At 36.1% G+C, this 23,383-nt stretch overlaps 2 protein-coding genes across 8 annotated transcripts; both read right to left on the bottom strand.

The window, feature by feature from the left end:
• LOC148699646 (uncharacterized) lies at positions 1-14,694 on the bottom strand. Of its 7 annotated transcripts, none has more exons than XM_089928066.1 (8): positions 14,504-14,694; positions 11,360-11,441; positions 11,175-11,242; positions 4,430-4,527; positions 4,024-4,160; positions 3,485-3,552; positions 1,544-1,607; positions 1-385 (listed from the first exon to the last, which is right to left on the bottom strand). In XM_089928066.1, the coding sequence occupies exons 1-8, from the start codon at positions 14,512-14,514 to the stop codon at positions 347-349; spliced, it is 567 nt and encodes a 188-aa protein (XP_089784192.1). In that variant the 5' UTR covers positions 14,515-14,694; the 3' UTR covers positions 1-346. The 7 variants fall into 7 exon arrangements, 6 of the variants coding, with proteins under 6 accessions (XP_089784192.1, XP_088570044.1, XP_088570042.2 ...); XM_088713918.2 differs by having other exon boundaries at positions 11,175-11,287; positions 14,504-14,659; XM_088713916.2 differs by having other exon boundaries at positions 1-351; positions 11,175-11,287; positions 14,504-14,659.
• A 2,640-nt stretch (positions 14,695-17,334) lies between these two features.
• On the bottom strand, positions 17,335-23,183 carry LOC103707225 (uncharacterized). Its single transcript, XM_008791626.5, has 3 exons — positions 22,779-23,183; positions 22,533-22,638; positions 17,335-17,566 (listed from the first exon to the last, which is right to left on the bottom strand). The coding sequence occupies exons 1-3, from the start codon at positions 22,983-22,985 to the stop codon at positions 17,484-17,486; spliced, it is 396 nt and encodes a 131-aa protein (XP_008789848.2). The 5' UTR covers positions 22,986-23,183; the 3' UTR covers positions 17,335-17,483.
• Between the last annotated feature and the right edge of the window lie 200 nt (positions 23,184-23,383).

The raw sequence follows: 23,383 nt of genomic DNA, 5'->3' as shown, positions 1-23,383 counted from the left end.
TTTAAATTCTTTTACTCTTTTATGCATCAAATTAAAGAGTGGCACGAAAATTGATCTACAACATACTCATCTCTCCTCTCATACACAGCATTACACCCCACAGAAAAATTGTGCCTGGAGATGCGTTTGCAAAGTGGCTTTGCCCAAATTTGTGGCTATGTTACAAAGAGGCTTGCCATCCCTCGCTGAAGGGCTTTAGCAAGTTCTGATAAGCTGGCCTTACTATAAAGCCACAGCATACAAAAGAGTAGTCTTACGGAATTGGAACAGGGAGTCTCTGATTGCTTCTTGTACACCATGATCAACATCCTCTGCACCCCCTATTGCCTCTCTCTGGCTCCTCTCCTCAGCCTAACAGGCATTTTAGGCATACTTGGATTATTATCTAAGAAAATTAAATGAGACATCATTAATTCTCCACTAAGATTAACCTTGAAGTTGTGTTACTTTTCTCAACTGGTTTCCACAAAAGAACTACACATTCTGATCCAGTCATACCACAAATGGTAGCAAGAGTATTTTTCTAAAGAGCGTATAGCATTTTTCCAAGAAATCCAAGAAGCATAGGTTATATTTGATATAATAAAAAGTAAAATACATAGAAGACTCAAAAGTAAAATGTCTATAAGCTACATGCCCCATGCATTGATAAAAATAACCTTAAAACATGATAAATATTGTACAACACAGCACCCTCTGAATTATAACAAAACCGAAAAATTTAGAAGCCATATTTAATCTTGGGGTGGTGGCTCCTTGAAGCAGCTCTCAAACTTCACGTTCCTCACTCATCAAACCCCTTCCTCTACAGGGATAATTCCTTCGTCCACCCAAATCCACATATTATAAATTATTCTTCCTATTGCTAGAAAATCAGAAAAAATGGCCTTCACATAATTTATCTCCAAAAATCTCTTCTGAAGGCATTCTAACTTGTCCTCAGTGCACATTACTCATTCTAAGCGTTCCATCTGCGATAGAAGATTATTATACATGGATCAAGAATGGACCAATAAAATGTTGAGATATAGGTCAGAAAACATGAAGATCACATGAGAATGAACACCAAAATTGATGATACCACTGCATATGGTATATAAGAAATCAGAAGGCTTTTCCTACAATTGCTATCCCAAGCTATCCCTCAATGACTGGAAAATGAGTATAAGAAGACTCTTCTCATGTACATGGCCAGTGACAGCTAGCACTAAGACAAAAGTTGATTCTTGAGCCTCGCTTCCATGGGCGAATGCAGATGTCACAAAAGAAAAATGGAAAATATTCCTGGTCAATGGCCCTAAGGGCTTACATATGAACTAGACAGCCGCATGTAAGCACTGGATGCAGATCTGGAAGATTGAAATGCTATTTCTATCTCACAAGAACTATGTCGACATAATTGCAGGAATCAGCTTTCTAAAGTGCTTGGGTATCATAATTTTCTAGGCTTGTTCATAACAAAAATAAATATTCCATCAGCCCATTTTGATAACAAGGATGAAACCCAACAAACGACTTCATCAGAAAAATAAAGAACAAATACCTTCCAAAGGCCATCATTTAAATAGTGCATATTATCAACTCCAATTCCCTTGTTGATAGAGCTACTGCAGCAACAAACAGAGTACATCGTTCAACACAAGGAATGTGAAAAAAAAAGGAAGAAAGATATCAAAATCTGAAAATAACCCTTTTTTTCTGCTTGAGATACTATTTGATGCCAATGTATCATTCATGAACAAAGAGAGGCATGCATACACTAGCAGGGCACAAACAAGTTCACAATGGAAATTTTCAGTTACATAATGATGTAACCATTTATATAATTACAAGTGGGATAAGAAGAGTATGGGTACCTTTAAATGCACTCTTTTAGTGTAAGACATGAAAATGTAATAATTTGTTGATACAAACGTTGCAAGATTGTTATAGAACCCAATTAAGTTCAGAAGCATAAGTATTTAGGAAGAGTATTCCAGTCAACACCATAACCACAAACCCACCCAACACCCCATCCACGGCGCACGCATGCGAGAGAGAGAGAGAGAGAGAGAGAGAGCCCAAGCTATGCATGCAGGGCTGGAGTGCAGTTTTAGTATTTCATACAGTACCATAACTCCTCTTTCTCCACCATGCAAAATTCGAACAACATTTTACCATGCAGTATAACTCGGCAGTTAGGTATCCATAAGTCATGCTTCTGCAATAGAATCCTTAGTATTACAGTCAATTTTAAGAATGCAGTCCCTAGGCTGCATCACATTACCTATATGGTTATCATAAATGGCCAGGCTGCATATAGGCAGAATAGGCATCCCACTTAACAATACCCAACCACATAACTTAGCATAATGTGCATGTATAACCAACTGCATGTGCCCCTGAATAATTGTTTGCATACTTCATTCATGCCATGCGGCCCCTTGACAATCCGGATACCGTGGCCACCTTTCAAAATACCGTCCATTATTATTATGACTTTTGTTTCTCATTACTGCCTTCCAACCTTCAAGTGGTTTTCAAGTGAAGAACAGAAATGTAACATGATTCCCTAGTTTAAGGTAAAGCCTACCGAAACTCAAGAAGATTTCATGCCTACATAATGTTTAGAACCCGTGAAGCTGCTACTTTAAACAGGAAACACCCCCAATGCCTACCACCCTCACGTGCATATCCCATAGTATTATTAATATGGGTAAGGAGAAATTAGGATCTCTTTGCTGACCACTGTTAGAAATCATCAAGTAAACAACTGAATGACTTTTTCTTCGTGGTGGATTTCTTACATTATTTGGACAAAACATTTGAGAATGCAATCAACAACCTTATGGCTTCAAGATTTACATGTAGAAGCAACCTGTTCACTAGTTTAACCTCAGTGATCCTTGGGAAACTTACGAGAAGTAAAATTAAAGTATTATTCAGGCCAAGCACAAGCAAATGTCGAGAATTAAAATCAAGAACCACTTGTCAATGGTCGAATAGCCCAAACAACACAAATAGTTCTTCCATTAATTTCATCCATAAATAAGAGAAGCATCGTTCTCTCTAATTTAGAAAATATAGGTTTCCTGACTAGGGAATCTTCCATTTTTATCAACATCTTTGATCAATTTCTCACCCTGTATACTAGTAATCACCTATACAGCCTTTTTTAATCTAAGGAGTAGCTTATAAAACAATATAAGTAAATCAACTAAGGATCATTTAACCATGAATTTCCATCTTTGCATCTGTAAACTATCAATTGATATAGCTTAAACTACACGAGGAGCTTATAAAAGTGGCCTTTATTTATAGAAGACTAGACACTGATCATGAATTGAAATTGGTGAAAAAATGAGAAAATATGAAAAAAAAAACATCATCACTCTTAAATATATATATCTGAATAATTAGCAATTGATATGTAATTGATCAATGGAACCTCAAAATATATTACAACTACTTAAAGGGGGGAAAACCAATGTAAGATAAAACCTACATATCTTTTGCTGTCATTTTTGTATATCCAATTGCCAAAGCATGTTGTTTTCCTTCCGCCATTATGGCCTGAAAATAATGAAGATACAGAAATCAGCCATTATTCCCTACATCACAGCACACAGAAATATTACTTGTACAAAAGTAATGTGTAATAACTAATAAGTATTTTAAAGGCTGCATGACTACCTAAATCTAAACACATTGTAAGTTGTAACAGCAACCACTCAACCAAATCCTATTGGTTGATATGCTATGTCAATACCTCCTGAGGGGGAGATAACCCAGAAATTACAGTCACTGAACAGTTGTACTTGATGGCAATTTGTTCTATGGCTACTCCATGCATGGCCTAGCAAAACTGAACATGATGCCAATTTGTTCTATGGCTACTCCACAAAGTAGCCTACCAACTGATGTATCTGAGTTGACCAGTTCACCCTTGACTTGTTGAAGTCATAGGGATTAAATTTTACATTCTATAACTACAATATAAATATAAATCAACTTTTGCTATGACCTGTAAAAGAGAATCTTTACCACAGGGGTTTCTTCCAATACTTCATCATCCAAAGCGCCACCAGGCGATGTCAGACCAGGACACATAATGTTAGCACCAGAAAGGACAAATTTGATCGCGCCTCTATCCACCTGAAACTTTTTCATTATATCTGGATCTGAGAGAGCATAAGAGAAAGGATGAGAACCTAAAGAATTACAGGGTTAGACTACTACTCAATTACTACTCAATATTAAGGCATCAGTTTGACTCAAAGAAGGTGCAATTTTTAGTGATCACATCACCCATGGGGAATATACAACAAATCATTTGCTGCTCAGCCAACTCATAAAACAAAAGGTAACCTATACATTACAAAGCTTGGAAACTAACCTTATACGAAACAAAAAAAATATAGGAAGAATAAGAGCCAAGGAGATACTTTACATTGATGAAGTAACCTCAATGTTGGCATGTAAGGACTATCTCGAACATTGAAAAATAGTGGTACATTGTTCACCACCACAAGATTGAGATGATTTTGGCTTAAATAAAGAGAAAAATGCATTAATCAAGATGTCCAGTTTAGTAGTGGATCAACTTTCATCATTTCATACATGGACAGCTAGAAAACAAGTCGCTAAACAAAAATAATGAGAATGAGTTGGCATTTTCAGTAAGAAATCTTTCAAAATTTAATAATCTGAACATCAATGCTTTAGGATGCCCAGAAAAGTTCCAAATGGTCCAGCAGACAATTTTTAATGCCTTACACAAAATTCTACAACATACATTATTGACCAGTAACATGAGAAACATGGAAGATACATTGGTTGACATAAAACAAACTCCAAAATAACTTAGATATTGCAAAATAAATCTACCCAGAAAGCCACGTTAAAAGGGATATCCTCCTTGTATCACTGCCAGATGTGCAGCATTACATTCTATGATTCAACTCATATTTATCTGATCTTATTCCTAATCTGAAACCTCCTTGCTTAAAGGAAAAACTTTTTGCTGCTCCATATCTCTATGTTGCACATACACTTGCAAAGACAAACCTAATATGTAATAGCCCTCCTGTACTTAGAGAAATATGATTGGATATGTAAGATTGAAATGTAAACCTTCTCTTAATGTGCTAAATACTGAATAATACTGAAATCGGTGATGTGCCTTAGAGACTAATCTATAAGACTTTTTTTTTTGAACAGAACTTTTGGACCTTAACAATGTCTTGGCATAATAGAATTAATGGGATCTTAAGATCCAAAAAAATAGCTTGGTTTTTAAAGTTGATATTTTGATCTAATGCTAAACATCTAAAGTTTGAACTAAAAATGAGATACCAACTTTTAAACCTTAATAATTAGATTTTCTATAAGCATTTTTTGTTGAACTCAAATGAGGAAAGGGGGTTTACTTACTTATTTACATGTAATGTCTTTAGTAAATGTCCTCTTTTCTATTTACTTCAATAATATTCAGTAAATAAGTGTTGTTGCTGAGGGCCCTGTTGGAATTTAACCTACTGAGTCATCATCTTCTTGACCAGCTAAGGAAGGAAAGGAAATATAGTAAGAATAAGAATAAGAAGAAGGAGGAGGAGGAGGAGGAGGGGAACTTTTATGGATTTCACTGGCTTTAAACATTCAGTAACTTCTTGATGCATAATTCAAATAGTCTTTTCCAAAAACTATGGATTTCCTTGCAAGTGACTATTCCACGCCTTTAGAAATTAAGGTTTTAAAATTTGCTTTCTAATTTTGAATCTCTTAGTCGCTCCATGTTTACATGTCTTTAGAAATTCACAATCTTAGTATCTGTTTGAAAATCGCTGGACTACTTTGCCAGTAAGTCTTCCACGTGACTTGGAACCAATTTTTTTTAGGTTCTTTGAAACTTACAGTTAATATCAAGATTGTGTTATTTTGAAGTTCTAATCATCACAATTGTTTTCAACACTTGCAATCTTTAATATTTCGACTCTCCAACTGAATTCAATCTCCAAGTTGCATTCAAACTTGCATATTCTCAATCTGAAATGTGGTTGATTTTAAAATTATTTGTTTTCATTTGAAAACTCTAGACGTATGTGTGTTTTGAAATTGCTATTATAAAATTAGTGTATCTCCTTCGATTTGAAACCATATATTTATTGAAATTCTCTAAATGCTAGGTCAGAAATAGTGTTTATTCTCTTTGGAGCTTTTATTAATTATTTAGTATGAAATTTGTGAAATTTGTTAAAGTATGAAATATTGACATAATTCTAAATAGAATTGAAACCTTAGCTGGGAGGTATATGAGTGACCCCACTCAAGTTGTGGCAAGGAACTCGATGGTATTTGTGGTCACATCTGGATTACCAATGAAAGTCTAAATGGACCCACAACCAGCTGGTACACAGGTGGCCTCACTTGATTTATTGATGAGAAAGCACATGCTATGTGGTATATGTGGACCCTTGGCCGAGTAGCCTGAGTACAGCCGAGGATATAAGTGACCTCATTTGCATTAGCAATGAGGATAATAAGTGGCCTCATTCAAATTATCGGAGACAATATAAGTGGCCTCACTTGCGTTTGCAATGAGGATCTAAGTGACCTCAAGGGTATTTTAACATTATAAGATAATGTGAAATTATATAAAATATCAGAATTTGACATAAAATATGTTATGATTGTTCCATTGTTAATTTTCCTTATAGTGAATTTTAATTTCTAGAATTTTCATTACCAAACCATCGCCAGAATTTTTGAAATATATATGACTTGTGATCTAATATGAATTATTGAAACTCTTCTTGAAAAATCATGTGTTTTGATCCTTTTACAATAATTCCTTTCCTTATCGAAACTTTTGGTTTTATTTCAATGAACCAAACCTGGATTTTCAATGATTCTTTGAGTTATGTAGTATGATTTAAGAGATGTGTTTTTCAATGAAAACCTAAATTCTTAATCATGGTAGAGGTTTACTTGTTGAGCTACATAGCTTACTCCACTTATTTTACAATCTTTTCAAAGTTAGTTGTATGATATATAGTGGACCCATTTCAAAGAAAGACTGAATCTGCTGGGGTTGTTTTTGGATCGAGTGATTATTGAAATAACAAAAGCATAGTTTTGCATGATTGTTGATATAATTGGCGGCACAATAATGTATAGGTAGATATGTTTTTAAGTTTGTAAGCGAATTTTCATTTAAATGCTATGGTTTATAATACATTTTGATATACATTATTCCATCATATAGTTTATCCTGAGGATGTTAAAAGTTTCAATGATATGTAAATCTATTATAATGGTCAAACCTCAAGATTAGCAAGTTCTAATTTTGAGGAATGACATTATCAGCATCAGGGACAGTCCTTGTACATTTGGGATGATTAAAGCAAGCTGTAAAGAAAAGGAGAAGGTAGGGAAGTTAGCTAAGCACACATGAGCACTCACTCATGCTTTGCAAAAAGAAAAAAAAAGATAACAAAATTTGGCCATGGTGGATAGGTGAATATAGGAGGAATAATTATGCTAGAAGCTCAGAAATTAATGTGCACACATTTCAATAGTAACCATTTTATTATTCCACCTTTTTATTGGAGTAAGTTGAAGTTGGAGGGGAAAGGGAGAGTTAAACTATTCCACCTTTTTATTGGAATAAGCTATTCCTTGGTTAAGTGGGATAAATGGGTCAGGAGGAGAAAAACTAAAGCATCATGCTCTACCTTTTTTTCCAGAAAGACCCATTCTGTCCTTCTTAGAAAGTGGTTTATTCCATGTGCTCAAATGACCGACTGGCTAAAAAGAGGTGGAATAAGTGAATTAAGAGAGTTTTATTCCTCCCTATTCCTCTTCCAAATGCAACCTTAGCATTTTAGCCTTTGCAGAAAATTGAATGACGGAAGAATTTGGTAGTTTGTTCGCATGACTTTGGAAAGATTGGCATCCTCTCTTCAGAAATAATTTCATCAAATTTGATTAGTGGAGAATATCTTTAGCAAGGTTCGCCATCTTGATACCGGATCCCATAATGGTACCATCCTGTTATAGTGCCAGTACGCCCAGTAGAGTACCTAATTCGGCATACCGAGTGTTGGTACATCCCCATACTATTTCAGTATCGGTACAATATGGTACAGTCGGTATGCACCGTGACCAGTATGGCAAACCTTGATCTTTAGTTTTCTTTATGATGGAAAGGGGACTAGATCATCCCAAGAAAAATCTAATCAACATCTATTTTCCCTGATACCAAATTTTTTTTGGGCTACGGCCCTGTTTGGGGGAGCTGTTAGTAGTAGAGCTTTTGGAAGTAGAGCTGTTCGAAGCAGAGCGTTTATAAAAAGCTTTTTGCTATTTGGTAACCACATTTCTAAAGTGCTGTGGCACTTTAACATGTGTTTGATAAACAAATTGAGAAAGTACTTTTGTGTGACAAAATGACCATAAAAGACATTACCAGTATTATACAATAGAGTATAATAAAATATAATATGTATTAATAGATAAATATATAATATAGTATAATATTAATGTAATGTAATATAATATTATTATAATATAGTACTATAACATTATGTATTATAAAATAATAATTTAATATAATATTAAATTATTTAATATAACATATCAATGTATTATGATATAATGTAATATAATATTATATTTATAGTATAATACAATAATAAATATATAAAATATTATAATTATTAGGGTAAATTAATTTTTCATCATTCTAATGACCATTTATCTCTCTAATAAATTTTCTAGCTAGGTGATAAAATTAGTTAAATAATTACTAATATTATTTATTTATTTATTTAGATCAGATTATTTGCCACTCACTCATTATTTTTCTTTTTATTTATTTTATTTAGTTATTTATTTATTTATTATTTTATTTCATTGAAATATAGAGGGGTCGCCGGTCATGGGTGGTGGCCGGCATGGTGGCTGCCACCATGGGCAACCACGAGCTCCCAAAACAAAAAAAGAAAAGAAAAAAAAAGAATAGGAAGAAGGAACAGTGACGGCAGCGTTGAGAGGAAGAAGAAGATAGAGAGGGAGAGGAAGGTGATGGGTGAGAGAGGAAGAGGCGGGATGAGGGTTTTGGAAAAAAAAAGTGAGATTTAAATGGGGTATTTTGGTGCAAAAAATAGCTTCCTGACAAAGCTGAAAACATCGTTTTCGGAAAGCTCCAAATTGGAGCTTCTCCCCAAAAGCTGTTTTCAGCTTCCCGCAAAAGCTGAAACAGCTTTCCGAAAACTTTACCAAACACCATTTTTTATCTGAAAGTACTTTTGGAGGGCCAGAAAGTGCTTTTTGGCCCTCCAAAAGCTCCCCCAAACAGGGCCTACTTCCATCAGCATGGTTTCAAATATAAATTAGCAAAGAAAGGTTCTATTCAAGGATTTTAAGTGCTAGTGCTACAAGGTTGTAGTAATTGGCAAGCAAGGCATGTGTCATGCCATGCTAGCATGCATGCCATCCTGCCGCGAAACAAACAAAATTGCAGAGGATTTGTAAGCCCCTTTTTTATCAAAATAATAATAATAAATCAATTAGTAGGTGTTGTTTGAGCCTGTTTTGGGTACCAAGCATGAACTTACACGCTCTGACATTTGAAACAAAAGTTTCATTCAACAGAGCCAATGAGAGCATCAAGGAAGCAGATAACATGATAAGTTATCATTTTCTTTATCACCGTTTTTAAGTTTTTGCAGCTTTAAGTTCACAATTTTGCTTGGCAAAGACTTTCATAACTTCAATTAATGTGACAGAACAATGATCATAATTTCCTTTTCCAAAGAATGGGAGGTTAGCTTGGATAGCTCTTCCGCTTGCTGTTGGGTGGGCCATTTTAAGAAAGATTTTATAGGACAATTCTTAAGTTTGAGGACGAGGGAATACATGACTTTGGACAATAAGTGTGGGATCCAATACCACATACTTCTATCGATTCTTTTAGAAGAAATTTTAAGGAGATGGAAGATTATTTACTCAAGGATAGTTTCTTCCAGATGCACCTTGTCGCTGCCTTCAGATAGCAGGAATCTAGACCTCTTCTACTTTGTTTCGAACAATGTAATAATAACCAAATGCTTATGCATGAAAGGAAAGGTTTGGTTTGCAAATGGAGACTGAGATGGAAAAGATATTGCAACATATTTAAAGGAGCTCCACACTGAAGGGAGAATGAAATGCATTTGTATCAGTAGACAGTGTCAGTAAATAAAGACAACTTTGCAAATGAAAGAAGAAAAGGCAGATGCGCTAATAAGCACTCACATATGGAAAACTGACATGGAGTCAGGTTGATTTGATTAACTAGCGTTTGGATTTGATATACAGTCTTCGCATATAAAAAATAATAGTCAACTAGACAGAAGAATGATGATACGAGTTAGCATGAAAAATGTTGACACTATCAAATTTATGGGTTAAACTGTTAAAGAATAAAGTTAAGGCGAACAATTGGTTGGTCCATAAGCAGAAAAGATCTTAAGAAATCAACATAGCATCAAAAGGCAGCCATTGAAGCTTCTCATGTGAAAAAGAAGGTTTCTCCTATTTAATCTATTGACTTAGAAAACAGAGCAGCATTAGTGAAGGAGCAGATCTAATTGCGAAAAATAATTGTGAAAGAAGTAAGAGAATTTCTAATTGCAGCATGCTACCAAAGACACCCTTGATGCTGGAGACACTTTAGACCTGTTATAAGTGCAAGTCCATATTCATGACAAGGTAATATTACTGATCAGCTGCGGATAATTTAGTGTTACACAATAAGGCTAGCAGTGATGTATGCTAAACTAGGCAAGATGGAACACTTTGAAGCATAATATTTGAAAACTAGCCAACACGAAAACAGAAAAAATGTAGTTTTGCAGCTCTATAGCTAAATGGATATAGTAAGTTAAAAAAATTGGTTGTCAGTTATCATGATCAAAACTTTTTAAAATAGCTAATTAACCCATTCTCAACCTGTTTTCCTTTATCATGCCCCAACTTATATATATATATAATGACTTTATCAATTCAAATTCCAGCACCAATATCCTTTTGTTAGCATGACTAAACTACCACATAACAAACAGAGTTACCACTGATGTTATAAATGAATCATCAATAATCACTGATATATCTTGCGGAAAAGTACAAAATAATTGAGGAAAGAATGGACGGACCATTTTGCAACAATTAGAGGCATTTTCTTTGGAAGCATGTCATCCAATAGAGGTTCAAGGCCAGGATACTGCAAAACAAGTGATCTCGCCAATGATACAAACAAGAGTGAAACCTATTCCTTCCATCTGATCAGAAGTAAGCTCAAAGTAAAAAAGGAAAATTACTTTTCAGATTTAACACAAACCTCATCAGCAATACTTTGTCGAATCTTCCTTTGTACAGATGCCTTCACTTGGTTTTGTGCAGATACGTCTTCAAAGGAGAACCTTCAAAGAGAAAGTGAAAGTTAGTTGCTAATCAATGGCATACATCAAAAAACAAGAATTTTTTGCAAGAAAAGACATAATCGTAATTATCAAAATCTTGTAATAGAAGTTCCCCTGGAGGAAAGATCTTAAAAGTTAATTTCTGTTTACAACAATAAAAAAATATGTAATATTTATTTGGGTTTGCATTTTGGATCTCATTGGTCCCTTTCACTGTGGATGATCCACATTCAGAATCCCCGCTATTACCTTGGAGTCTTGGACACTCCAAGCTTTTTTATGCTTGTAGAAGCCATCTCCAAGAACTATCCCTACTATTACCTTGAGGTGTATTGAACCAAACTGACAGAGAATCGGAACAGTTTCCCCTGTCGGTTCGATAAATTGGCCGAACAGGCTCTAATGGATTAAACCCCTTCAAGCCGGCTCAGTTCGATTAACCACCCCCAACCACCCCCGCCCCACACAGCTCAATTCAACTAAAGGAACCCCTCTGCCCCCTTCATCTTGCTCATGACCTTCACGTCCCTCTCAAGCTAGCGACCCTCCCCTCCCCTGCGCTCGTGATAGTCGACTACTAGCCCTCCCCCCACCAGCATCAAAGGTACGCATCCTCCCTGCTCCCTCTCTCTTTCTTGCGGGGTTTGTGTTAAGGTTTCAGGCCCTCTCTCTCTCTTTCAAGCCTCGCACCCCTAACGACGAGGGCTTTCGAGCCCTCCCTCCCTCCCTCCCTCTCTAACTCTCTCTCTCTTTTCCTCTCTCCTTTTCCATCTCCCCCTCCCTCTCTGACTTTTTGTCGATATGCCCTAAAATGGCACCGTACAGATCCATACCGTGCCAAACTGATCATCCGTCAATACCCCCTCTGGCGTCGATTCAACAAAACTTGCTGCTATAAATACTCTTTCTAAATTACTTTTGGCTCAATTATTCTAATTTATATAATTATGCTTTCCTATTTGTACATAGATACGGCTGGTTAAGTCTATAAATAAAAACTTTAGTTGAAACTTTGCAAGTATGTACATTACACTATCTCATTCATCAACAGAAAAGGTTCTTCATAATCATGCAGCACAAAGATGCGCCATAAGTTTTTCATAATCATATAGAATTTTTTTCAAAAAAAAATATGTTGCAAATGGTATAGAATTCAAAGAGTTAGCACCCCCAAAAGAAAAGGGAACTCAGCAAAAGGCCATGACTATAGGACTAAATTAGTGCACATGTCTAATGGGTAGAGGCCTAAGGGGATGGACCTAACATGAAGAGTGAAGGCAAGGAGGAAGAAGATGTCAAGTGAATAGTCAATCCATACAAGACGTCACCTTTCAAGCTAAGAATCTCTCTGCTGCTTGCCAAAAAAAAAAAAAAAAATCAAATCTTACTTAAGAACTTTATCAGTTTAATCTTCTATTAACAAAATGTTCTCGTGTTCTTCTATTTTCAAATTCGCTATGGGCAGTATATGCTTTCTTTTTTATCTGTCTTCTCTATATTTAGCAATGCAGCCTCTAGTCAAAAATCAAAGATTTCAAGTTAACAGTTAATCATAGTGAAGCAGTCAGGAATGTTAATAATCTGCCACATGTCAACAAGGTAAATTGAAGTTTAAAAGGTATGCTCCATACAATTGTCTCCTACAAAGACATATGTTCATGCCAGCCCACTTTGATTCCCCTTTTGTTGAGATTCACGTACTAAAGATTTACCTCTAAAATTGAAGTTCAAACCAAGGACTAAAAAATGTACTTTAATGCTCAAATGACCATTTATCATAATTAACAATTAACTACTGCAGGCTTTGCACCCATACTCTGCAATAATCACATTTTTACCATGTGACATCTTGTCTTTGTGTTTTTCTTTTTCTTGGTTGGTTTTTGTGGGTGGGGTGGGGGTGTGGTCCTCTCAATAGTCCCTTCACAATGGTAAACCCCAAATATTGGTTTCATCCTCATCAGTCACCTCACCACATAATGAATCACTGGCAAATTTGATCCCTTTTTAAATGCCTGCTCAAATGTGCCCAAGAATCCGCCCTTCTCTTCCTACCCCCACACCAGCATCTTTGCATGAATTAACTCCTCCCTCCTCATCCTTGACTTCTCAGATTACCGACCACATATCCAAAGCGCAGATCATTTATTATATACCATGCACGCAAATCATTTTTTCAAAGCTCTCTCCATGCCAATTCTCTTACCATATCTGCAACACACGATATCACTTTTCTGCCTCCTGCTCTCAGTCAAAGCATCTGTTTCCTTTTCATATCAAATTCATAAATTTCTTCTAAGATCTCAAATAACTCACATTGGAGCCCTCATCCTTATGCTGACAACAGCTGTATACCTTTAATGCACACTCTGCTACTCCAAATACTCCAGTTCCAAGCTCTCTAAACACGTTCCCTCAGAACAAAATGGTCCCTTGAACAAGATAAGCTATCTTATATCATATAATTGACAACAAAGACAGATAAGAATACAAGATTTGACGTTCTACCATGATATCACCTGCTGATCTACAATCCATAACAAAATATTCACTGAGGCATGTTGTAGTTCAGTGCTGATATTAAATCACATTGCAAGAGATCCAAACTCTCTCCTGTAAATAATATCTCACATAAAATTACCCTTAAAACTAACTCACTATAACAGTCTCCAGTAAATACCGGATCCAAACTCTTAATTTTGCGACCAACATCCAACTCCCACAGTCCAATCTCACAAAGGAAAAGAATATATATTTCTCCGGCAAAGGATTCTATGCAAAAATGACAGAAAAAAAATTGAATAGATGAAAAAGAATCAGGATTTGAAACCCTAAAACCGGGTGCATTTGAGTCTAGACTTTAAAGAAAACCTCGAGCAAATTAATTGACCAACAGAAACATAATTAGCAGAATCAACAGACATTACCCGAAATACGGTAAAAAAAGATCTTTCAAATAATTTAAAAAAAAACAAAAGAAAGATCGTTTATATTTTTTTGAGATCATTTTTTAAAAAAATGCCCTAAAAATCTTAGGATAAAGAAAGAAAGGTAAAGCTCACTTCTTAAACATATCGGACTAAGAAAGAGGGAACCAGAGAGCGAAGGCCGAAGGGATCCAAAGGGACAGCAGCGAAGGCTTCGCGCGGAGTGCTTCGAAAACGAAGACGACGATGGGCGCGTGGCGATTAAGCCGATCGGATCGCACAGGGTAAGAAGAGCACTTAAATTTTAAAGAAAAACATAAAGTCTGACGGTAGGGATTGTATCTTTCGCGAGAAAGAATGATTCACCTTCCTTCGCACGAATCTACCGTAAAATCCGCTTTAATAACTGTGCAGACCGATAATCTTGAAAAATTTGAAGGGCTTGATGGCCGCGTGGGGCGCGATCCAACGGACGACGTTGTGAAAGAAGATCAATCGTTTTTTTTGTGCGAAAGATACAACCCGAATCCGGATATCTATGTGCTTCCTTATATTTTTTTTGTATTAAAAAGTGGGGAGTCGACCAAACCGATGGCTATTGGCAAGTAAACCTTAACCGGAATATATAATTTTTCACGAGCTTCTAAAATGAGATTATTTGAATATTCTACAAATTTTTTCAAAGGATGGCCAAATTTATCTGAATCTTTATTGAGAATGTTTCAAATTCCACTCGATTCAACCAATTACTATCAATTTCTCATTAACTTATATTCTGAATAAATGAAATGGAACTTTATAAGGATGTTTTAAAAATAAACTCAAGATAATAAATTAAGATGGCAACAATTATGCTCTTGAAGAACTTACAGTTACATTTTGAACATTATGAGAATAAAAAAAATTTAATTGTTTGAGATTAAATTTGGCCTATATTTTTGGACATAGCTATGGGACGTTTAGGTAATTTTATAATTTGTGATTTTGTTAGAATAAAAACCAAGTTAAGTACACAATCCATATCATATAACAAACTTAATCTATTGATGTAAGTATTTTCTATGGTTAATTGTGGTACATGCAATCTTTCAAGATTAGAGGGAGAGTGGAGAAAAGAAGGAAGTTTGACTCAAGATCAGAGAAGGAAATGATAAAATCAAACTTGTTATTGATCCACAAATTTAATTGTTATAATTAAGTCTTTACAAATACATATCTATTCTATAAAAAAATAATGATTTAAAACATGACCGCTGAGATTAAAAATATGACATTGAGGTTGATAAGGTGAGAAAGCCCATAGGCTTATAGTGGTTCTTGCAAATGGTGATTTTGATTTACTTTATCTTGCTAAATGGATTGTAGACGAGAAAATTATTATTGTGTTGTTCTTGAACCTTGTGACATTGATCTTATGGTAAGTATTTTCTATCAAACATGCAACTTTTACAAAACAACCTCATCAAGTGATGAATATTGATCCGAGGAGTGACATTATGTCTTCATCATGGACTCAAAGAAATGCTTGTTGTTGTAGAATGGTTCTCCATCATGGTAGATTTATCATAATTCTACATTGATAGACGAACTAGGAGATACCCCGAGTCATTTGCTACACAAATGAGTTTGCTTTTGACTTTTTTCTCTTTTTTTTCTCCAACTAGAAATATGAAAATTAGAAACAGATGTTTAAACCACATGTAACGCATGTTTCCATTGACTAGTTATGATCCATGTATTTATGCACATAATTTAAAAATAACTATTCATAAATATTAATATAAATACAAGATATCAATAAAAAATTTAAAAGTATTGCTTAAATTTTTTAGCATGCTTTGCATTACAACGCATGGTCTGGAATTGGGAAATATAAAAAATATGCTAGCATGTAGAAATTATTTTATATAATATATAATTATATTTTATATATAATTCAACATAGGATCACTCTTAGTATGATATAGGAAATCAGATGCCGATTCATATGGCAAATCAAACCCCAATTAGATAGGTCTTGCTCAATGCAGTTATTGTTTTAGCTAATTATTTTGAATCTTATTAGTAATTATAAATCTAAATAATCTAACCTGTGAGGTTGTTCTTCTCTCTTTTTTTTCGCTTAAGAAAAAAAGGAGAAGAATTAATCTCAATACCAGAGGACCAGTAGCGCTTCCAACAAGCAAATCAGACGAGGCACATCCGATATCCGCATTTAATCGACACCCGCGCGTTTCGAACCTGTATCACTCTATTAAAAACAAAGCCCCGTTCCAACTGTGCTACGTTGGAGAGGAGCATTACTTTTTTTTTCCCTTTTATCTATTTATTTTACTTAGCATATTTTTTACATATAATCATGGCCATCCGTTGTGGGGTTCGAGTTAGGTCCAACGGTCATCGGAGCAGTTGCTTGTCCGACGCATCCAAAAGCGTCGGATCTAATTCCCCTCTCTTGAGACGCATCATGCATAGAGATAATCCGGAAGGCGAACGGGTATGCATCCATTAGCCGGGGCCGATATCGAATTTAATCAAAAAGAACGGCAGGTTTGGTGTCCGGGTTTCCATCTCAAATGAAGGGGAGCGAAGAGAGGGAAGAGAGAGAGAGAGAGAGAGAGAGAGAGAGAGAGAGAGAGCCCGTCGTCCACCGCTCACCTCGGTCTCGTTTCCCTCCTCTCCCTCCTTCCCGAAGCGCAATTCCGTCGATGACGAGGTCAAGGGAGGCGATGGAGTACTGAGTATAAGAAGAGGGGAGGTGGTGCCTCAAATGTAGTCGATGGATCCACTTCGCCGCCACCGGAACGTCGCCTTCCTCGGCCTCTCGGGCAACCGCTGCAGCGCCGGCTAAATTGGAGGTCCCGGCCTCCCTCTTCTTCTTACTGTTCCATCGTCTCTCTCGACCTCACCATCCGCCGTAGCGCCCGAAGACGGAGTTGGACATTGGGAAGGAACTCAACTAGAGCTGAGCTTATAAAACACGACCAACTGAGCTCAGATTCGATGTTCCAGCGCATTGCCCATTGTACACATGGAATAAGATATACGGGCAAGTGTTGGAAAAAGACTGTCAAATAGTAGGATACAGGCACTGGCAAAAGCATCTTCGACATTGTCAACCAGATTTGAATAACAGCACGGCTTTCGAGTCTACATAGAAATAGATGAAGTGGTTGGTCTCATGCGTCACGTATGAACCTGTTAAACAAGAAGCCAACAAAAGAATATTTATCACTCAGTGGACAAGTTAATCCATCACAATTCATGGTTAGTTTTTAATAAAGAAATAAAAAAGAAGGGAGAATAAAACTTCAACCCAAGATAATAGTAAAAATGGGACATAATTGCATGATAAATGCATTATATAGAACTTCACTGCTACAGGTACACATAGTTCAGTCATATACTCAGTTCAGTTTAAACAAGTAGATAAAAAACCTCATTCATTATGCCAACACTAAAATAGCAGTACTGCATGTAGTAGAGGATACCCACAGATATATAAAAAACCCAGATGACCAAAAAAATAATTGATGGCTAAAACAAAAGAAGCCAAGATGGTCTCTCATATAACCAAGGGTATCAAGTTTATCCAAATGAACTGCATTTGTGGACTTCTAGAAGCTAAGACAATTAGAATTCACTTGCTCTGGCTGTTTAGAATTTTCAAATGACTTTTACTAAGTAGAGTGGGGATGGTTCAATGAGATGTGAAAGTCGCTGGACGTATTAGCAAATATAAGGTAGAAAGACGCAGAAAAAATTACATTGATCACATAAATATAACATTAACAATAAGCCTTATCTGATCAAGTTTATGGCAGGCAGTCAGCATGATATTTCAATTCCATTTCTCCCTTCCAAACACAAGCTTGCCTTCACATGTTTAAAACTGGAAGCAAATATGCTATTCAAGGATGCTGTTCTAAATATGTATTGCTGGCATAAGAACAACAAACTTATGCAAACAACATTGCAGCCTGTCATGGTTTCATATTTGTGAACTAGTGGAAGAAAGTCATCATGACAATTCATAAAGTATGAGATTTATGTTGCACTGGAACCGAAGAATGGTGCACAACAAAGGGAATGGCTTAAAAAGAAGCATATCATACAGTAAAATTGGAGTACACGTATTGTATGAAGAATCCGTTTCAGCAAAAAAAAAAATACAGTAAAATTGGAGAGAGAAGGAATAGAGAACTGAAAAGGTTAGAAGATTAATGACAGCAGAACAGCCAAGCCAATCATCAGCCCTTTCCTCACTTCCATCCATATTTCCTAGGATTAATGCAGTTTTGCACAAAACACGTCGCCTCTTTAGCCTCAACAAGAACTCCACAAGGATGCTAAAAGGTACAATTTATTTATATAGACTTCATAATGCGACCAGAACCTTATTACTAGCTGAACCTCACATTACAATGGCAGGCCCATGATAGATTACTCAATCATTTAGTCAAATTTGAGTCAAATTTTCCTTTCCTTTTAAAGAATCTCACGATTGACTCAAAATTCTGCGAGCACCTACATGTCCTACACATTGCAAAGGAACCTAAAAGTTATGAAAACCATATATAGTCTCTCTTTTTACAGTGAATGAGATCTTACTTAGTTGAGTGCCTAATTGCAACCTTTCAGATGGAGTGTTGCTTCTTCACCAAAACTTGCAATGTTGACACTAAAGGAGCTTGAAGGCAACTTGGCGATGGTCCAAGGAGGCTGATGAGTAAACTTCCCAAGCCAAGGCACTTATTCCATGTATGAGCAATAATGCTCGTAGCATGTCAAATAGCTACCATATCCCTATATTTATTATTTGTTTTATTAACCATATTATTATTTAAGTTAGTCATTGCATATTTTACCATCACTTTAGAATAGTAAGTTTTCTTCTAGGGTATAAGAGGGCTTTTAGTTCCTGGGCCAGAACCAAGCTCCTCTTCTACTCCCAAAGAACAATTATCTCACTTCCGCAAGTACAATCACTTGTGAACGTGCTTGCTCTGACCTCCTGTGAGCCATCCTCCCTATATGGTTCCATGTTACTTCATCTAGTCCAGATAATTTGACTACATGCATGCCAATATTAATTCACGAAAGTGTCTAATGTCAGTTGCAAGACAATGAAATGACAGAAGACGAGGCTTTCTCATCTAATATGGATGAACCTACACAAGAATGAATCGGAGAAAACTATTTTTTCTCAAACTCATATATCTTGAACATGAGTACAAATGCAGAAGGGGCTCAATAATTATGATCATGTCATATGGAAGTGCAAAGATACACACCGTTGAAGGAAAAGGGGAGGAAACATTGCCATCATAATATAAACAAACAGTTTTGAAACTGGAAAGCAAAAAATATCCCAAACTCATAGGTCCTATGAATCACTAGTTATAAGTATAAATTGATAATGTTCACTTCCTGGAATATGTATCTAAAGACTATAGTTTAACAATAAAATAGTTTAAGCAACAGATCAAAAAAGACTTCATTGAAGTTTAAAAAATTAAATGTTATGTAACCCAATAATTAAAGTAATTAACTTGGAAACAAAAGAAAACATCGAAGGGCATCTTGCATTAACTATAGATGTATTAAATTATAAAATAGTGTCTGTGGAAGTATATTTCTCATCTAATATGGATGAACCTACACAAGAATGAATCCGAAAAAACTATAATTCTCAAATATATCTTGAATACGAGTACAAATGCAGACGGGGATCAATAATTATTATCATGTCATGTGGAAGTGCAAAGATACACACAGTTGAACGAAAAGGGGAGGAAACATTGCCATCATAATATAAACAAACAGTTTTGAAACTGGAAAGCAAAAATTATCTCAAACTCCTAGGTCCTATCAATAACTAGCTATAAGTATAAATTGATAATGTTCACTTCCTGGAATATGTATCTAAAGACTATAGTTTAACAATAAAACAGTTTAAGCAACACATCAAAAAAGACTTAATTGAAGTTAAAAAAGATATATGTTATGCAACCCAATAATTAAAGTAATTAAGTTGGAAACAAAAGAAAACATCGAAGGACATCTTGCATTAACTATAGATGTATTAAATTATAAAATAGTGTCTGTTAGAGCAAAACCAATTAATACCAGAAATGTTATTTGCTTTACTCAAGGAGGTCAACATATGAAATCTACTTTCATGCTCACAGATTGATAAAAAGACTGAAGGAGAAAATAACCACATGGTCCTAATAGGATGTGGAAATCATGTACACGACTGCCAAAAGTAGTTCAGTAACCATTAAGAAAAGGCAAGAACTAAGGATACATACATATAATTTCAGAAATGTATGAGGATATAGTGCGAAGAACATGTGGCATGGATAGTAAATTCTAGTTGCAATAGTTGCCTGCACCAAGAGTAAGGATTGCACCCTTGTATCTTTACACTTTCATAGAAGCATAAATGCAAGTCTCATGGAATTTAATTATGCAAACTAATTATGAATGTTACAGAGTTGAACTGTTGAGAAAAGAAGAGAAAAATGGGAGAAGCTCACAGAAACATGGGTTGAAAAACCTTGCTCCATCAAACATAGAGTTCTTTTAACCTTGGAGTAAATAATCTTTTATTACATATCAAATATACAAAGCAGAGAAACAAAATGGAGCCTCTGTGATTTGAAGCAGCTGGATGGTAAGAGGTTACCTCATCACTACATGCTGTTAAAACTTGAGAAAAGATGCTATAAAAAACAATAAAGACAATAATGGTATACTATTTGAACTCTTAACATTAAAGAGGGTTCCCTTACATATTATACATCTTGAGAAGATTAAGATGTTGAAGTGCATATGACATAAACCAGGGGACACAGTACTAAGTACCTGAAAATAAAGTCAACGGGTTGTAATAATGGGCACATGTTCGATGAAGACTGGAGTTTGCTGTTTTGAGAAAGGATTCAGGAAATCTTGTGCTAACAGAAAATCTACTTCTTTCGTAGGTAAAATATGGCGATGCCTAATCCATAAGTTTATTTTCAAGTAAATGGATGAGACTTCTTGGTTAAAGCTGCAGTTACGACAGTCGGTTCACCTTGGTGGCAAAAGTATAGAGCATACTTTGCAATATCCAACATGGATAACTAGCAAGCTGAAAATTTCACGCATATAAAATAAGTTTTGACAACTTCTAAATCCTAAAACAATAATGTGGTCAATATTCAAAAGTATATGCTGAGAATCAAATTAGACTTCTGAATGTAGTTAGATATGAAACTCTTCAGACCTTAATATGATCTTGAAATTTTTTTTGGATGACTGGAATCAGGATTAAAGAATTACTTGGTGTGCTAGCATCTTCATTCTGATATTACTTCAATGATGCTTCTATTTAAAGTCCTAGCATAGATAAAAGTTGCTTTTATCTACATCTGGATGTGTAAAAAGGTTTTTCGTTGCATTTTATCCAAGATTTCAGCTTTGCCTCTGGATTGCATTGATTGGCATGTCTTGCAAGATACAAGCTACTTTGATCTTTTCGTATGGACTCACATCCAGACCCAGAAACCCCGTAATAAACCGTTGAGGTCTCGATCAAGAAATTCACGAAAATTGTCCACAAGAATAAACATTGGGCCACATGGATGAACACCTTTTCCTACTGCCTTCAAGTAGCCACTCAACAGTCTAGGAAGAAGCACTGACTTTGCACGGGCAGTTTGTCTTAATCAACATCCAACAAAAGAGATATCTAACAATGAGAGATTCAAAAAGAAAAGGAGGAGGAAAAAACATTCCAAGAACACTTCGAAATTCTAATAATTAACCATAACCATCATCTTTCGATTGATTATTGATTATCCCGATGCACGGATTGAAATTTCTCCATGAAACACTTTACCTAAGGGAACTATCATTTCCTTTGTAACTTTCCCCCCTTTGTGCCAAGCAGTTCGATCAAATTCTCAATCAGGTAACTACTTGATCATGCACCAGTTAATCCACTCACTCATGACTTCCCTGAGTTCATCCAGCTAAAAAAAAAAAATACAGATCTGAATTCTTAGAACTTTTCAGCTAGATAACTATCTTTCCTTGAAAAAAAAAGAGAAAAACTAAGCTAAAAGACTGATACGAACGCAAACAGCAGACGAAAGAAGAGATCAAATGGAGTTACCGAAGTTGCGACCAACAATGCAGTGCCAAGTGGGGCCGTGCTTGTTGTCGAACTCCTTCTTGATGTACTCCGCGATCTCCTTCTCCACCGTATACTTCTCGAACGCCTGCTCCACAAATAAAACAAAGCAAACCCTAATCAACAGACCAGAAAATAGTAAAAAAGAAGAAATTTAAACTTTAGTCTAATATGGAAGCAGACGTAAAAGGGGAGATGCGATGGAGAGAAATAGGTGGAGCTGCGTACAATGCGGGCGCACTCGAAAACCTCCTGCTGCATCTCCTCCTTCATATCGGCGCTCTTGAAGGTGATCTTCCTGGCCGCGGCGGCCGCGGGCCCTGTCCCCGCATTGTCCCCTGGCGGCGCCGCCGGCTTCCGGTCATCAGAGGAGGTCCTCAGGTACGCCATTGAGGCCGCCGATCTGGCGCCACCCTTCTTTCTCTCCTCCGCCATCTCGCCCCCTTTCTCCCCCTCTAATCCCTCCCCGATATCGCCGGCGCCGGCACCGAAGAGAACGCGGCCGCTCGCTCTCAATTTTTCGGTAGTTTCGGAAGAGGAAGGAGATCTGGGTCTTGTTTTATTCGACTTGCTAAGCGTTCCAAGGCTGTTTCAAATTTGGAATTTAGAGAGAGATGGGGGCTGGAACAAAATTACACCTACGGTATGAGTATCAGTATCCGTACGATGGGACGGATGATAAGTATATTTTTGACCGATTGGCGTGGACAGAAAGCAAACTATTTTTGTGGACGAGCTTACGCTTCTTTTTTTTTTTAGCTTGGAGATCCAGACTAATAACGGTGATGCCGGATTCTGGTGTTCTTTTGTTGGCATTTGGTAAGAGTATAAGA

Source organism: Phoenix dactylifera, chromosome 17 (assembly GCF_051530095.1).
Source record: "Phoenix dactylifera cultivar Ajwa chromosome 17, Ajwa_hap1_PhDact_Kaust_v1.1, whole genome shotgun sequence".
In the NCBI taxonomy this organism is placed as follows: Eukaryota; Viridiplantae; Streptophyta; class Magnoliopsida; order Arecales; family Arecaceae; genus Phoenix; species Phoenix dactylifera.
Note: the sequence above shows the minus strand (reverse complement) of the source record. Positions and strands in the feature narration are given on the sequence as shown.

Bases quoted from the DNA above. Each gene is read 5' to 3' on its own strand.
- LOC148699646 (XM_088713916.2), bottom strand. The intron at 4,161-4,429 runs GTAAAGTATCTC...ATGCTCTCTCAG, and splicing joins ATTGAGGTTACTTCATCAAT to ATCCAGATATAATGAAAAAG. The intron at 1,608-3,484 runs GTAGGTTTTATC...TTGTTGCTGCAG, and splicing joins AAAATGACAGCAAAAGATAT to TAGCTCTATCAACAAGGGAA.
- LOC103707225 (XM_008791626.5), bottom strand. From the start codon at position 22,985: ATGGCGGAGGAGAGAAAGAAGGGTGGCGCCAGATCGGCGGCCTCAATG. The intron at 22,639-22,778 runs GTACGCAGCTCC...TTTGTGGAGCAG, and splicing joins TTTTCGAGTGCGCCCGCATT to GCGTTCGAGAAGTATACGGT. The intron at 17,567-22,532 runs GTAACTCCATTT...CTTGTTTAACAG, and splicing joins CATTGTTGGTCGCAACTTCG to GTTCATACGTGACGCATGAG.